The sequence below is a fragment of the Oncorhynchus masou genome, chromosome 9 (assembly GCF_036934945.1).
Source record: "Oncorhynchus masou masou isolate Uvic2021 chromosome 9, UVic_Omas_1.1, whole genome shotgun sequence".
Lineage (NCBI taxonomy): Eukaryota > Metazoa > Chordata > Actinopteri > Salmoniformes > Salmonidae > Oncorhynchus > Oncorhynchus masou.
This window is the reverse complement of record NC_088220.1, coordinates 23,437,933-23,455,666: the sequence shown is the minus strand read 5'-3', so window position 1 is coordinate 23,455,666 and position 17,734 is coordinate 23,437,933. Positions and strand designations below refer to the sequence as shown.

General features: G+C 44.2%; 1 protein-coding gene across 1 annotated transcript in view; it reads left to right on the top strand.

Annotated features, from left to right (window-relative positions):
• Positions 1-17,734, top strand: part of LOC135545699 (slit homolog 3 protein-like) — a 450,244-nt gene that overhangs the window by 26,476 nt on the left and 406,034 nt on the right. Inside the window, exon 6 of the mRNA XM_064973499.1 lies at positions 2,634-2,705. Coding sequence (XP_064829571.1) covers positions 2,634-2,705 — 72 coding nt within the window. The remainder of the gene's footprint in view (positions 1-2,633; positions 2,706-17,734) is intronic.

Below are 17,734 nucleotides of genomic sequence, written 5' to 3'. Positions count from 1 at the left end.
CCTATTTATGTAAGGAGGATCACGTTTACATTAACATTAAAGTCACCTGCTCCTAGACAAAGGTGAACCATCACTGATTGTGAATGTCCACACACTGACGTTTGGTTTACTTACCTCGTCTGTGTCACTGTGGTTCTTCTGGTCTGGAAGTAGCTGGCGAGTCCACAAACTGGTAAGAGAACAAAACCCATCCATGCCAGGCTTGCCAGCCAGGTTTATGGTTAGTAGTGTGGTGTAACATGACAGGGATGACACACTGACAAAGATCATAGACAGGGCCATGAGAACATCTGTCTCCAGTCATGTCATCTCTCCGGGGGAAATGTCTGGCAGTAAGAGGTGTGGGAGTTCAACTGAAGAATCAGTACAGCATGTAGCAAAACAGATCTGATTTACTTTGATTAGATAAGTCCCAACTGTTAAGTGGTACTTCAGTTTTATTGGAGATTCCAAGCTAGACAATGTAGGTGACAGTTGATCTGCTCTCTAATGCTGTGTTTCTCATTGAGGTCACATCAAAGGTGGAGGCCTTAGCTTTGAGCTATTGTGATTTGTGGCGTAACAGCGTGGAAGTTTGATATGCTAGCTGGCTCGGTATTAGGTTAGCCTCGAGTCTCTCCCTCTCCATGCGGTGGTGTAGGCCGGGATGGATGAGAACAGAACAGAGGGAGACAGAGGGAGTGTGATCCGGCTCTGAGGGCGTGTTATATGACATCCTGAGTCTTCCTCCACTTCTCCACATACCTCAGCTCTGCCCTGTGACCCCCTGTGCTCTCCCGTCTCAGAGAAAGGCTTTGGTGCCATGATAAGATCTATTCTCCCAACCCCCCCCCATGTTAGCCTGTGGAGCCTCCTCGCAGTGATAATGGCATTTAAAGACTTCAGATACCTTCATAGCTTGGTAACTTCTTATGCCCATCTTCATAGGACATCACCGGCTTTCCCATACGCCTTAGCCCAACTGTGAACTATTGACCCCCAGATGATGTCTTCCTGTACCGCGACCAGGGTTACCCCACTTCAGAGGTTCTAATCTGAACGATTGATTTGAGCATCTGGGTGTCATTTAGAGGTCGACCAATTAATCGGAATGGCCGATTAATTAGGGATGATTTCAAGTTTTCGTAACAATTGGAATTTTTGGGTATTTTTGGGTGCCAATTTGCCGATTTAAAAAAAAAAAAAAAAAATGTCTTTATTTAACTAGGCAAGTCAGTTAAGAACACATTCTTATTTTCAATGACGGCCTAGGAACGGTGGGTTAACTGCCTCATTGAGGGGCAGAACGACAGATTTTCACCTTGTCAGCTCGGGGGATCCATTCTTGCAACCGTACAGTTAACTAGTCCAACGCAATGACGACTTCCTCTCTCTCCCCATGGAAAAATAGTGCACTTTTGCCACAACACCGGAGACTGCCTGTTACGTCACAATGCTGCAGAATGCAGTAAGCCAAGGTAAGTTGCTAACTAGCATTAAACTTATCTTATAAAAAACAATCAATCATAATCACTAGTTAACTACACATGGTTGATGATATTACTAGATATTATCTAGCGTGTCCTGCGTTGCATATAATCTGACTGAGCATACAAGCATACAAGTATCTAAATATCTGACTGAGCGGTGGTAGGCAGAAGCAGGTGTGTAAACATTCATTCAAACAGCACTTTCGTGCATTGCATATGACTTCAAGCCTATCAACTCCCGAGATGAGGCTGGTGTAACCGAAGTGAAATGGCTAGCTAGTTAGTGTGCGCTAATAGCGTTTCAAACGTCACTCGCTCTGAGCTTTCTAGTAGTTGTTCCTCTTGCTCAGCATGGGTAACGCCGCTTTGATGGTGGCTGTTGTCGTTCTGTTGCTGGTTTGAGCCCAGGGAGGAGCGAGGAGAGGGACGAAAGCTAAACTGTTACACTGGCAATACTAAAGTGCCTATAAGAACATCTAATAGTCAAAGGTTAATGAAATACAAATGGTATAGAGGGAAATGTTCCTGTAATTCCTATATTAACTACAACCTAAAACTTCTTACCTGGGAATATTGAAGACTCATGTTAAAAGGAACCACCAGCTTTCATATGTTCTCATGTTCTGAGCAAGGAACTGAAACGTTACATAGCACATATTGCACTTTTACTTTCTTCTCCAATACTTTGTTTTTGCATTATTAAAACCAAATTGAACATGTTTCATTATCTACTTGAGGCTAAATTGATTTTATTGATGTATTATATTAAGTTAAAATAAGTGTTCATTCAGTATTGTTGTAATTGTCATTATTACAAATAAATTAAAAAAAATCTGCCGATTAATCGGTATCTGCTTTTTTGGTCCTCCAATAATCGGTATCGGTGTTGAAAAATCATAATCGGTCGACCTCTAGTGTCATTTATGTTTTCTCCTGCCTTCTCATCAATCTCTGTTCCCAATGGTGCTTGATGTTGCTCTGTTTCTGTGTTTCAGCCCTCAAATGTTCACATTGTCTGTCTCTCTGTGTCTCTCTCACCACACACAAACACAGACCAAACTCTAAACTCTAACACAGACCAAACTCTATTAATTTGACATAGAGTGCCTCATCAGACAGCGGTTGACCACACTGATGTTCTCACCTTTCTCTCCCCCCCAACAGGCGTCTGAACCGGAACAAGCTGCAGGTTCTCCCAGAGCTGCTGTTCCAGTCCACCCCCAAGCTGGGCCGTCTGTAAGTCACAACGCTACTTTTCCTTGATGTCCGATCGCTGGAAAACTTCAGTCAATCTCCTCACTGTTTAAATTTCAGTCATTGTCCTGGAAGGGGGTTTGCTGCTCAAATATTAAGCTTCCCATACATTTGAAAGAGGAGAGGAGGTATGCGGTCACTGTGTTATTATTCTTTAACCCCACAGATGTTGGGCTTTTATTTGGGTTGTATTTGTAAGACATAAGGTGACACAGCCTCGCTCTGTACTCCTATCCATGAGGGGAGGGCGTGCTATGGGGAATGTTTTCCTTGGACCGGAGGGGGACATTGCAGAATTTGAAATCCTGAATATTCATTTCGCAGAGTCCTTTGAATGTGTGGCCAGGTGACACCGCAGCCTTTAGCCTTGCTGTCGGAATACTAGAGCTAATCCTCTGAGAAACTCTCACTCAGGTAGGCCCTGGGTGGAACAGTTTGTCCCTGGGTGGAACAGTTTGGCCCTGGGTGGAACAGTTTGGCCCTGGGTAGAACAGGTTAGCCCTGGGTGGAACAGTTTGGCCCTGGGTGGAGCAGTTTGGCCCACAGGTTGGCCCTGGGTGGAACAGGTTGGCCCTGGGTGGAACAGGTTGGCCCTGGGTGGAACAGGTTGGCCCTGGGTGAAACAGGTTGGACCTGGGTGAAACAGATAGCCCTGGGTTTAAACTTGGCCCTGAGGAAACAGGTTGGCCCTATTAACTGAGGAGCAGTGTTGGGGTTTAAACTTCTCTATTAACAGATAGGGTTGGGGTTTAAACTTCTCTATTTACTGAGGAGCAGCGTTGGGGTTTAAACTTCTCTATTAACTGAGGAGCAGTGTTGGGGTTTAAACTTCTCTATTAACTGAGGGCAGCGTTGGGGTTTAAACTTCTATTAACCTTAAACTCCCCATCCCGGATCCGGATTGTGACTAGCTTTGGCATAACGTTTAAACTTCTGAAAATCTATTAAAATGAGGAAAGCATTGGGCTTTAAACTGTCATCTCAGATTTTCAAAATATTAACTAGAAATTGAAATTTCTGTGTTGGCTAGCATAGCATTTTGTGTAAACTTTTCTATTAACTGAATAAAATCATTTACCTTTGAAAGCTTTTGATGTTTTCAACTGAGGAGACTCCCAGCCACATACCAAATGCGCAGTGTTTCCTGAAACTTCTGTGTTAACTGAGAAATCGCGTTTTCTACATTGCGCCTGGTTTAAACTTCTCATTAACCTGAGGAAACGTTGGAATCAACCTCATGTTTTTTCACATATCTCTTCATTGACATGGCTTGGAAGCTTGTTTGGAATCAATCTCAAGGTTTTTAAACTTCTCTATTAACTGAGGAAAGCGTTGGGCTTTAAACTTCTCTATTAACTGAGGCAACACCGCAGACACGTTGTGGTCTTTAAACTTCAAATCTATGCTAGACACCTTGGGGAAACGGAAGACTCATTCCTCTTGCGTTCACAGCCATATAAGGATCATGAAAGACAGAGCCTCAAAAATCTTGTCATTTCCTGGATTAACTGAGGAACAGAGAAGATATTTGTATTTCTGGACACGTGGGTTTTCTTTAACAGTAGCAATTATATCTATTAAAAATATCTTGTTTAAAACGGAAAAAATGAAATAGCGTTGGGCTTAACTAAACTTCTCTATTAACTGAGGGCTTTAAACTTCTCTATTAACTGAGGAAAGGGGTTTAAACTTCTCTATTAACTGAGGAAAGCGTTGGGCTTTAAACTTCTCTATTAACTCAGGTTTAGTGGGTTGTTTTGTTCTCTGTGAAATGTTTCCATTATGCAAAAAGAGATTTAAACTGCCAGATAACAACCGAATCCCTTTCGAAATGTACTTGTTCCCTTCATTGTTTTGGAGATTATTCCAGATATTAATTCATGATCTCTTTGTTCTCCCTCTGTGGCTTCATTTTGTGGTGATGGTTTGATCTGGATTTCACGACAGCAGTCATGGCTCTGTTTAAATAAATGACTCTCTTTACATCAACTCCGGCTAATTATTAGCAGTTTGTATTTCTCCTCTGGGCTGTCAATACTGTCAAAGAAACACTTGTTGAGAATTACAGTTTCATTTCCTCTCCTCCTCATGCTGCTCCACCTTAAGCATAACGGGCAATTAATTTATAAGTCATCCTTTACAATCCCAGACAGTTTCTATGGAGTGGAAAGAATAGACAAAGTCCAAAGCAAATACTGTAAATCTCCCTGTTCTTATCTTTTTACCATCAGCAAATCTGAAGTTTTCCCCCAAAGTTATTTTGAGGGTTTTATCCGGTGACGTTTTGCTGTCTAGACTAGTCTGTAATGAAGACTCCCCTAATCTGGTTGGAGAGAGAGATGGTTTACGAGCAGGTTCATAACCTTTCCCTGTCATACTGGTTTATTCTTTGTGATGTTAGTGCGATATGAATTGCCTAACCCCTAACCCTGGTAAAACATTTTTAAACAACTGCTCGGACCGGCCAGACCGAGGCAGCTGTAGAAAGCATGCTCAGCTCATCACATTCCCACAGGGTTATTCGATGTGAGTCCGGCTCTCGCCCTCTCCCTTCGCGCTGACCAGCATTTCCAGAAACATTCTGCTGGTTTGGGGCGGTTCAGATTAAGGTAATGGCTGGGTTCATGAACTTAGCTGGAGAAGGAGTTAAGACAGGTGCACAGGGGAGTGGAAGTGAAGGGAATAGAAAGATGATATGTCCTGTCAGTCCGGTGAACTCTGATGCGAATGTGCCATCATGCAAACACATGCATAATAGATGAGTTGAGAGATAGTGGTGGTGGTCAGCGCTCCCTGTTGCAGGTCCGCTCTGCCTGGAAGGAATGCGGTTAGAGTTACAGGGCTGAGACTGCAGCTCTGCAGAGCACTGTCTATCTGTGTGAGCTGTGGTCTTTCTCTCTCTCTCTGCTCTGTATCTCTATCCTCTTCCTCTTAACTGACAGCCGCTCATCATCCTGATGGCTAATGGAAAGCAAATGAAGAATTAGAGGAAGGCCATGAAGATGCCTGCTCCTATTTATTAATGGTGACTGGGAGTGGGCCCCCCCATATTAACTCCACTTCCTCCTGGCTGGTCGCTGCGCGGTGCTGGACTGCACTGTAGCGTTTGAATGCAGGATGTTTCAGTCAGCGATACCCATGGGACTCAACCACCCCCGCCATTATACCCTGCTCTGGTTGCATGTGATTGGTGAGGGTGGTGGGGGTTATGCACAATGTTGTCTCCCCCTGCACCCCCTCTCTGGTCAATTGAGAGTCCGGTCTGTAATCTTGGTGACCAATTATCCGTTTCTGAGTAGAGAGCAGTTAGCTGGTCTGAATACTACGGTCAGTAGTGTAGTGTGGTAATGTAGAGAGCAGTTAGCTGGTCTGAATGCTATGGCCAGTAGTGTAGTGTGGTAATGTAGAGAGCAGTTAGCTGGTCTGAATACTACGGTCAGTAGTGTAGTGTGGTAATGTAGAGAGCAGTTAGCTGGTCTGAATACTACGGTCAGTAGTGTAGTGTGGTGATGTAGAGAGCAGTTAGCTGGTCTGAATACTACGGCCAGTAGTGTGGTAATGTAGAGAGAAGTTAGCTGGTCTGAATACTACGGCCAGTAGTGTAGTGTGGTATGTAGAGAGCAGTTAGCTGGTCTGAATACTAAGGCCAGTAGTGTAGTGTGGTAATGTAGAGAGCAGTTAGCTGGTCTGAATACTACGGCCAGTAGTGTAGTGTGGTAATGTAGAGAGCAGTTAGCTGGTCTGAATGCTACGGCCAGTAGTGTAGTGTGGTGATGTAGAGAGCAGTTAGCTGGTCTGAATACTACGGTCAGTAGTGTAGTGTGGGTGATGTTCAGTAGAGCAGTTAGCTGGTCTGAATACTACGGTCAGTAGTGTAGTGTGGTAATGTAGAGAGCAGTTAGCTGGTCTGAATACTACGGCCAGTAGTGTAGTGTGGTGATGTAGAGAGCAGTTAGCTGGTCTGAATACTACGGCCAGTAGTGTAGTGTGGTAATGTAGAGAGCAGTTAGCTGGTCTGAATACTACGGCCAGTAGTGTAGTGTGGTAATGTAGAGAGCAGTTAGCTGGTCTGAATACTACGGCCAGTAGTGTAGTGTGGTAATGTAGAGAGCAGTTAGCTGGTCTGAATACTACGGCCAGTAGTGTAGTGTGGTAATGTAGAGAGCAGTTAGCTGGTCTGAATACTACGGTCAGTAGTGTAGTGTGGTAATGTAGAGAGCAGTTAGCTGGTCTGAATACTACGGTCAGTAGGTCAGTAGAGTAGTGTGGTAATGTAGAGAGCAGTCAGCTGGTCTGAATACTACGGCCATTAGTGTAGTGTGGTATTTTAGAGAGCAGTTAGCTGGTCTGAATACTACGGCCATTAGTGTAGTGTGGTAATGTAGAGAGCAGTTAGCTGGTCTGAATGTAGTGTAGAATGTAGAGAGCAGTTAGCTGGTCTGAATACTACGGCCAGTAGTGTAGTGTGGTAATGTAGAGAGCAGTTAGCTGGTCTGAATACTACTGTTCAGTAGTGTAGTGTGGTAATGTAGAGAGCAGTTAGCTGGTCTGAATACTACGGTCAGTAGAGTAGTGTGGTAATGTAGAGAGAAGTTAGCTGGTCTGAATACTACTGTCTGTGTAAATGTAGAGAGCAGTTAGCTGGTCTGAATGCTACGGCCAGTAGCGTAGTGTGGTAATGTAGAGAGCAGTTAGCTGGTGTAGAGAGCAGTTACTGGTGTAGTGTGGTGATGGTATTGTAAGTTTCAATACTCCGCAGAAAGTCCTTGTGATTAATTGTGCCAGAAGAAGGAGTAATCTGATGCTAGAGGCTGGGAACGGGCCAGCTACACCCCCACCCCTCCCAAACACGACTATCGTCTGCCCAAAATTGTTTTTTGTGTCATGAATCGTTCCGTGTTTTCCCATCAAACCGTGTTTTTCCCATCACTCCGTGTTTTTCCCATCACTCCGTGTTTTCCCCGTCACTCCGTGTTTTCCCCGTCACTCCGTGTTTTCCCATCACTCCGGTTTTACATCACTCCGTGTTTTTCCTGTCACTCCGTGTTTTCCCCCGTCACTCCGTGTTTTCCCTGTCACTCCGTGTTTTCCCCGTCACTCCGTGTTTTCCCATTACTCCAGTTTTTACATCACTCCGTGTTTTCCCGTCACTCCGTGTTTTCCCATTACTCCAGTTTTTCCCCGTCACTCCGTGTTTTCCCCGTCACTCCGTGTTTTCCCATTACTCCGGTTTTTACATCACTCCGTGTTTTCCCGTCACTCCGTGTTTTCCCGTCACTCCGTGTTTTCCCGTCACTCCGTGTTTTTCCCGTCACTCCGTGTTTTTCCCGTCACTCCGTGTTTTTCCCGTCACTCCGTGTTTTTCCCGTCACTCCGTGTTTTTCCCGTCACTCCGTGTTTTCCCCTGTCACTCCGTGTTTTCCCCGTCACTCCGTGTTTTCCCCGTCACTCCGTGTTTTCCCATTACTCCGGTTTTTACATCACTCCGTGTTTTCCCATCACTCCGTGTTTTCCCGTCACTCCGTGTTTTCCCGTCACTCCGTGTTTTCCCGTCACTCCGTGTTTTCCCGTCACTCCGTGTTTTCCCCGTCACTCCGTGTTTTCCCATTACTCCAGTTTTTACATCACTCCGTGTTTTCCCGTCACTCCGTGTTTTTCCCGTCACTCCGTGTTTTCCCGTCACTCCGTGTTTTCCCCGTCACTCCGTGTTTCCCATTACTCCAGTTTTTACATCACTCCGTGTTTTCCCGTCACTCCGTGTTTTCCCCGTCACTCCGTGTTTTCCCGTCACTCCGTGTTTTCCCGTCACTCCGTGTTTTCCCGTCACTCCGTGTTTTTCCCGTCACTCCGTGTTTTTCCCGTCACTCCGTGTTTTTCCCGTCACTCCGTGTTTTTCCCGTCACTCCGTGTTTTTCCCGTCACTCCGTGTTTTCCCGTTACTCCGGTTTTTACATCACTCCGATTTTCCCATCACTGTTTTTACATCACTCCGTGTTTTCCAATCACTCTGTGTTTTCCCATTACTCCGGTTTTTACATCACTCCGTGTTTTCCCATCACTCTGTTTTCCCATTACTTTGTTTTATCCATCACTCTGTTTTCCCATCACTCTGTGTTTCCCATCACTCTGTGTTTTTTCCATTACTTTGTTTTATCCATCACTCCGTGTTTTTCCATCACTCATTTCCTCCGTGTTTTCCCGTCATTCCGTGTTTTCCCGTCACTCCGTGTTTTCCCGTCACTCCGTGTTTTCCCGTCACTCCGTGTTTTCCCGTCACTCCGTGTTTTCCCGTCCGTTTTCCCATCACTCCGTGTTTTCCCGTCACTCCGTGTTTTCCCGTCCTCCGTGTTTTCCCATTACCCATCGGTTTTTTACATCACTCCGTGTTTTCCCATCACTCTGTTGTTTTACATCACTCCGTGTTTTCCCATCACTCTGTGTTTTCCCATCACATCACTCTGTGTTTTCCCATTACTCTCCGTGTTTTCCCATCACTCCGTGTTTTCCCGTCACTCCGTGTTTTCCCGTCACTCTGTGTTTTCCCGTCACTCCGTGTTTTTCCCGTCACTCCGTGTTTTTCCCGTCACTCCGTGTTTTTCCGTCACTCCGTGTTTTTCCCGTCACTCCGTGTTTTTCCCGTCACTCCGTGTTTTTCCCGTCACTCCGTGTTTTTCCCGTCCCGTCCTCCGTTTTTCCGTTTTTTTCCCGTCACTCCGTGTTTTTCCCATCACTCCGTGTTTTTCCCTTCACTCCGTGTTTTTCCCGTCCTCCGTGTTTTTCCCGTCACTCCGTGTTTTTCCCGTCACTCCGTCCCGTGTTTTTCCCGTCACTCTGTGTTTTCCCATTACTCCGTGTTTTCCCGTCACTCCGTGTCCCGTCACTCTGTGTTTCCCATTACTCCGGTTTTTACATCACTCCGTGTTTTCCCATTACTCCGGTTTTTTACATCACTCTGTGTTTTCCCATTACTCCGGTTTTACATCACTCTGTGTTTTCCCATTACTCCGGTTTTTACATCACTCCGTGTTTTCCCATCACTCTGTGTTTTTCCATTACTTTGTTTTATCCATCACTCTGTGTTTTCCCATCACTCCATCCCATCACTCCGTGTTTTCCCATCACTCCGTGTTTTTCCCATCACTCCGTGTTTTTTCCCATCACTCCGTGTTTTTCCCATCACTCTGTGTTTTCCCCATCACTCTTTTTTTCCATTACTTTGTTTTTCCATTACTTTGTTTTTCCATTACTTTGTTTTTCCCATCACTCCGTGTTTTCCCATCACTCCGTGTTTTTCCCATCACTCCGTGTTTTTCCCATCACTCCGTGTTTTTCCCATCACTCCGTGTTTTCCCCATCACTCCGTGTTTTTCCCATCACTCCGTGTTTTTCCCATCACTCCGTGTTTTCCCCATCACTCTGTGTTTTTCCATTACTTTGTTTTTCCATTACTTTGTTTTTCCCATCACTCCGTGTTTTTCCCGTCACTCCGTGTTATTCCCGTCACTCCGTGTTTTTCCCGTCACTCCGTGTTTTCCCATTACTCCGGTTTTCCCATCACTCTGTGTTTTCCCATCACTCTGTGTTTTTCCATCACTTTGTTTTATCCATCACTCTGTGTTTTCCCATCACTCTGTGTTTTTCCATTACTTTGTTTTCCCATCACTCTGTGTTTTCCCATTACTCTGTGTTTCCCATCATTCCAGCTCTGGTTAGCTTGGTATTCATGGCACTTCATATTTGCGAGAAACAAATAACTTACCGACTTTTGGCTTCTCACGCCTGGTCCGTCTCTCTGTTTGTTCCTGTTGGACGAGGAGTGATTTAGCTAACACACGGAGGCACCAGGTGGAGCTTTTTCATATTCCCCTCCTCTGTGTTAAAGCATGGTGCTTTAAACCAAACCCTGCAGAACAGACAGACGTGGAGTACCGTGTAGCACCGCGCCAAGCTTCGTATCAGTGTTATAAAGCTGTTAAACTGGCGAACAGGTTGTGTGGCTGTGTACTTCCTGACCACAATGCTCCTTCTGCCTGCAATAGCTGCCTAATAATTCAATATGTCCCAAACACATAAACCATGGAGTCCCGTCATGCAGCTCCGCCAGTAGGTCCTTGTTTTACAGAGAAACAAAGCTCTTCCAGAATACAAGCCAAATGTCTCCCAAAATAGGGCTGCACTCCGCCAATTTCTAGAGGCCAGACAGCTTTGTGATTTACTAAAAATACATATTTAGATAAATACAAGCTACAAATACATATTTGTAGCTTGTATTTATATATCAAATCTAAATACATATCTTTGATTTGATTAGATAAATATAAGCTACAAATACATATTTAGATAAATACAAGCGACAAAGACTTTGGAGCTCTGCTGCTGAGCGAATGACAACCGGCTGAGGCACAGCCTGTTTTTGTCAATGATATTGTTTTATTTTTGTGTTTTCCACAATGAGTTAGTTAGTATGCAGAGAGTGTAGTGTAAAAGTGTTCTGAGTGGAAGCTATCGGCTAGGTGGGAGGACCCACAAGACAAGATCCAACAGTGAAACTTAATATAGCCAATTAAGCTCCAACAGGAGATCTGTTAATTAGTATTCTCCTCCTCTTTCTACAGTATCTATCTCTCTCATTTTTCTTTTTTTTCTCTCTCTCGCTCTCTGTAGCTCTCTCTAGCTCTCTATCTCCGCCCCCCTGCTGTTTCTAGTCATTGCTAGCAGTAGTTAACCCTGTCAAGTATCTGGAAATTCAAAGGCTAAACTACATGTAGGCAGATCTAACACAGATCCCACCGGAGGATGCTGCTGCTCACATAACCACTTTGGTTTCTGCTGACAGAAGGAATTAACAAATAAATTAAACAGTTTATACTTGGCAATGTGAAATCTGGCATCCCACAGCATTGTTCCACCTCAGCATTTATCCCTGCAAGGAGCAGAGAAAGGAACGTTTGCTGGGGAGAGCTTTGTGATGTGAGTACCGTGGAGCTAGTTTGGCTTCGGCAGCCAACATGTCTCAAAGTTACCAGCAGCAACACCTTACCACTCTAAAGTTACCAGCAGCAGCACCTTACCATTCTAAAGTTACCAGCAGCAACACCTTACCATTCTAAAGTTACCAGCAGCAACACCTTACCATTCTAAAGTTACCAGCAGCAACACCCATTCTAAAGTTACCATTCACCTTACCATTCTAAAGTTACCAGCAGCAACACCTTACCATTCTAAAGTTACCAGCAGCAACACCTTACCATTCTAAAGTTACCAGCAGCAACACCTTACCATTCTAAAGTTACCAGCAGCAACACCTTATTCAAAGTTACCAGCAGCAACACCTTACCATTCTAAAGTTACCAGCAACACCTTACCATTCTAAAGTTACCAGCAGCAACACCTTACCATTCTAAAGTTACCAGCAGCAACACCTTACCATTCTAAAGTTACCAGCAGCAACACCTTACCATTCTAAAGTTACCAGCAGCAACACCTTACCATTCTAAAGTTACCAGCAGCAACACCTTACCATTCTAAAGTTACCAGCAGCAACACCTTACCATTCTAAAGTTACAAGCAGCAACACCTTACCATTCTAAAGTTACAAGCAGCAACACCTTACCATTCTAAAGTTACCAGCAGCAACACCTTACCATTCTAAAGTTACCAGCAGCAACACCTTACCATTCTAAAGTTACCAGCAGCAACACCTTACCATTCTAAAGTTACCAGCAGCAACACCTTACCATTCTAAAGTTACCAGCAGCAACACCTTACCATTCTAAAGTTACCAGCAGCAACACCTTACCATTCTAAAGTTACCAGCAGCAACACCTTACCATTCTAAAGTTACCAGCAGCAACACCTTACCATTCTAAAGTTAAAAGCTAGTGGGTGAGAGGCTATGAAATCTGGTGTGTACTGAAATAGCAAAGATACATGTGTTAGCAATTGAATGTCCAAATTAAAGTAAGAAAACATGTAATAAGAGGTAGCTTTTCAACTGTATATTTTAATACTGTGCTTTACTCAAAGCAGACTATGATCAATAATGTCGAAAGCCGCACTGAAGTCTAACAAAATAGCCCCCACACTCTGCATTGAGTGGGATACAGGCTATGGATGAGCTTGGTTAGCAGCCAGCAGCACTCACACAATGTTTGTTTAATCACAATTAAGATTCACATTTGAGGCGTAATCAAAAACAGACATGTCTTTGGAAAGTTGGACAGGGAAAAACCGAGATATCCTCTACGTTGTGAGCAGAAGAGAATGGACCTTTTGTTGAGTGCTTTTCTCATGGAGGAAAATAATCAGTTTTGAATTTTACCAACATTTTTCTTGAGGGGACTTTTAACATGGATGCTAGGGTCTAGGTTTTAAGACACAGTGGTTATGTTTCCTCATAAAATATTCAAGACATAGAAAAGATTGAGATATACAAAGTCATTCATGCATTTACATCTACTAAATATATACTGAACAAAAATATAAACGCCGCAAGTTGTGTCGGTCCTATGTTTCATGAGCTGAAATAAAAGATCCCCAAAATGTTCCATATGCACAAAAAGCTTATTCCCCTCTGTTAGTGTGCATTTCTCCTTTGCCAAGATAATCCATTCACCTGACAGGTTTGGCATATCAAGAAGCTGATTAAACAAAAAAACACAGGTGCACCTTGTGCTGGAGACAATAAAAATCCACACACAACCATTCTGAGGCAGAGAAGAGGCTGTAATGTCTGGTGCTTAGGCTCCATTAAGGGATTACCTTCCTTCTATAGGGGAGACTGGAGAGGAGAGGGGCCACACCGTCACCGAAACTACTCAGACGCCGCCATGCTGGGCCACAGATTGTTTTTCTTACAGTAAAAATACAGTCAGAAGAGAAGACTAAACTGTATTATCATCAAGTTCAAACTCATTGATTTGATCCAATGGTGCTGATGTCACTTAAACGGGGATCACCATGCTGTCAGTGGGTCTACAGTGAGAGGGTATGTAGACTGCACTCTTGGTCTGACCCCCCCCCCCCCACCCACACACACACACACACACACACACACACACACACAGAAACAATATCTGTCTGACTGTCTGTCTGTCGGGCCCAGGGATAGAGGGGAAGAGGCCTAATGCTCACGTTGATTGAGGGTGCCTGTAATTTTGGAAATAGTTTGGGGCCATTATGCACCAGAGAGTTTAACACAGGTGGTTCCCATGACGACCAGCAGATATCTTTTTTTCCATTTAAATGGTCTGAACTGATTGCACAAGTTTTAAAAAGGCATAACGAATGTAATACCCACTTTCTTTCTTTCTTTCTTTCCCGCTCTTTCTTTCTTTCTTTCTTTCTTTTTCTCGCTTTCTTTCTTTCTTTCTTTCTTTCTTTCTTTCTTTCTTTCTTTCTCGCTCTTTCTTTCTCGCTCTCTTTCTTTCTCGCTCTCTTTCTTTCTCGCTTTCTTTCTTTCTTTCTTTCTTTCTCGCTTTCTTTCTTTCTGTCTTTCTCGCTTTCTTTCTTTCTGTCTTTCTCGCTCTTCTTTCTTTCTTTCTTTTTCTTTCTTTCTTTCTTTCTTGCTCTGTTCGCATATCTTATTTCCATGTATGGCAGGGGAACCGCAGTACCTAATGTAAACTCTGTTTTGTAGTCGGTCTGTCTGTGACTGTCTGTAGTCTGTAGCCACTGACCAGACGCTATATCAGAATCTCACTGAGCATCCTCTTGAGAGAGACAGCCACATGAATAGTGACGCCAGATGTAAACATGCTTCCGGTAAATACAGTGTGCTTTTAAGCCATTTAAAAACGTATATAGATATTTATATACTTGTATTTACTCAAGCTATTGAGGAAGTACGATGGGGGTGGGCATGTAACATGAGATATTTAAACATCCTTCAGCACGTCGCTTGGTACCCCTTGACACTTTGAAAGGCATTATGGGGGATTGTGTATGTTAAAATATGAAAGTCATATACAAGTGCTTTAGCTTTGCTTAGGCTGAGAATTTTTCCAAGGCTCCGTGTTGCTAGACCTCCCTCGTCAACTCTGACCTTGCTGGCAGAAGGTGGGTTTGTTTTTGTAAGTGTGAACTAAACACAGAGCTGAGCTTCAGAATGTACTTTTTCCTTATGCAATGTGCATCTAGGCACAGTGGAGCGAAAACAAACACTGACATATTCAACCACCGGCAACATCCTGCCTGCCTCTCCTGGACTGTGTCTTCTCCACGCTCCTATCTGCTCTCGGAGTGAGTCGATGCCCATTGCCTCGGGGTGCAATGTTTACCGGAACGTCCAAATTTGCGTTGGACAAACATGCCTGTCAGTTTTGTCAACCTCTTTGTACATGCATCATCACTCACTCAGACAGAAGTATCTACTGTCAGCCGCTAGCTAGATTTTAACCATCATCCCTTCGCCATCCTCCACTGCTCGTGTGTGACAGGAGGCTTGTTGTCAGACTGGGAATCACTCTGGTGACAGGAGGCTTGTTGTCAAGACTGGGAATCACTCTGGTGACAGGAGGCTTGTTGTCAGACTGGGAATCATTCTGGGGACAGGAGGCTTGTTGTCAGACTGGGAATCACTCTGGGGACAGGAGGCTTGTTGTCAGACTGGGAATCACTCTGGGGACAGGAGGCTTGTTGTCAGACTGGGAATCACTCTGGGGACAGGAGGCTTGTTGTCAGACTGGGAATCATTCTGGGGACAGGAGGCTTGTTGTCAGACTGGGAATCACTCTGGGGACAGGAGGCTTGTTGTCAGACTGGGAATCACTCTGGGGAATCATTCTGGGGACAGGAGGCTTGTTGTCAGACTGGGAATCACTCTGGGGACAGGAGGCTTGTCAGACTGTCACAGACTTGTTGTCAGAATCACTCTGGGGACAGGAGGCTTGTTGTCAGACTGGGAATCACTCTGGGGACAGGAGGCTTGTTGTCAGACTGGGAATCATTCTGGGGACAGGAGGCTTGTTGTCAGACTGGGAATCACTCTGGGGACAGGAGGCTTGTTGTCAGACTGGGAATCACTCTGGGGACAGGAGGCTTGTTTTCAGACTGGGAATCACTCTAACATTGAGACATCATCACTGTTTGGGTTGGTTTTGTAATGCCTGGTTAGGTCACAAAAGTTGTGCAGTGGTCACCAGTCACCACAGCAAAGAGGTGATAGTCCAGTGTGTCAGGGACCATGGTGATCAGGGTGTGTCTGAAATGCCCCTCCATTCTCTATGGGCCCTGGTCAGAATTAGTGCACTGCATAGGGAATAGGGTGCCATTTTGGATGCTCACCAGATCATCTCAGAGGAGATGAGCGGTGGAACTCTCTTTAAAGAGAACTTGGTTTATTGGAATGAGATGGCATGCAGAGAAGGGTGCTACGGTCACTTTAACGAGAGAGCAGCAAGCCTCAGTGGGCTCATTCACACTGACTCCACAGTAGCCTTTTTTATTGCCGTGGACAATTGTCATCTAGCTAATTACAGCTGCCTTTTACGATGTCAAGTAATCAGTGTCCACAGCGTTCGTCACGGTCTCCTTCAAACAACAATGGGATGCTGGTGGAACTCATAGAGTTACTCAGAGAGAGAGAGAAAGAGTAGGTTTATCTTGTGTTGTGTTGCATGAGAGTGTATTTGAACAGCCAGTGGTTCTAGTCCTTGTTATGCATTAATTGCAGATGTCGTGTTGTTTGGCTAAACTCAACAACCAGGTGGTGAATTCTTATGCACCAAAGGGATATGGCTGTCTGCTTGTAGTCTGTTTGCAGAATATGCATGGCTCTTCTTTTCTATAGAAACAACCTACATGTGGACTGTGGCAGTTGAAATATGTGTTTAGGGGAAACAGTTGCAGTATGTTATTTCTCTCTTCAGCTTTATAGGAGCCAGCACATTTAGATCATGGTTTCACTACCTTCCATTTAATATGTTTCCCTCTACTTTTCTTTTGGTGAAGTATGTAAAATCAGCAATCTAGTCTGGGCTCTGCTGTCAATCTGTTTCTCAGCCGATGACCCTGAGCAGACTGCAGATGGATTTCGAGGCCATGGTAAAACTGAAGGAGCACTTGGTTGGTGGACAGATGAGTGAGTGGTCTTCACACTGTAGCTTCTTCTCTTTCTCTCTCCCTCCTTTCTCCTCTTTTCTCCCTGTTTTCAATTTCAAGTTTTAATGTCACTTGCACCAGTACAGTGAAATGCCTTTCTTGAAAGCTCTAAACCCAACAATGCAGTAATCGATAACAATGTAATACTAGAAATAACAATATAAAACAAAAACACATGAGAAATAAAAAATAAGATATAAGAAGAACATGAGAAAGTAAGAAGCTATATACAGGGTCAGTTCCAGTACCATATTTCCATATGCAGGAATATTTGAAATTCCCCTCCCCCCCTCAGAATCAGTAATGATGTGAAAACCACATGTGGTGACAGACAGACAGAGATGGACTGACTGGATGTTTCATTAAAGCAGTTTATTATAACACAGGTCACATAAACTACCCACTTTTTTTTCCTAGAGGAAAAACACTGCCAGATATTAGCACTGGGAGGAAAAACACTGGTAGATATTAGCACTGAGAGGAAAACACTGCTAGATATTAGCACTGAGAGGAAAAACACTGGTAGATATTAGCACTGGGAGGAAAAACACTGCTAGATATTAGCACTGAGAGGAAAACACTGCTAGATATTAGCACTGAGAGGAAAAACACTGCTAGATATTAGCACTGAGAGGAAAACACTGCTAGACATTAGCACTGAGAGGAAAAACACTGGTAGATATTAGCACTGGGAGGAAAAACACTGCTAGATATTAGCACTGGGAGGAAAAACACTCCTAGATATTAGCACTGAGAGGAAAAACACTGGTAGATATTAGCACTGGGAGGAAAAACACTGCTAGATATTAGCACTGAGAATAAAACACTGCCAGATATTAGTGCTGGGAGGAAAACACTGTCAGATATTAGTGCTGGGAGGAAAACACTGTCAGATATTAGTGCTGGGAGGA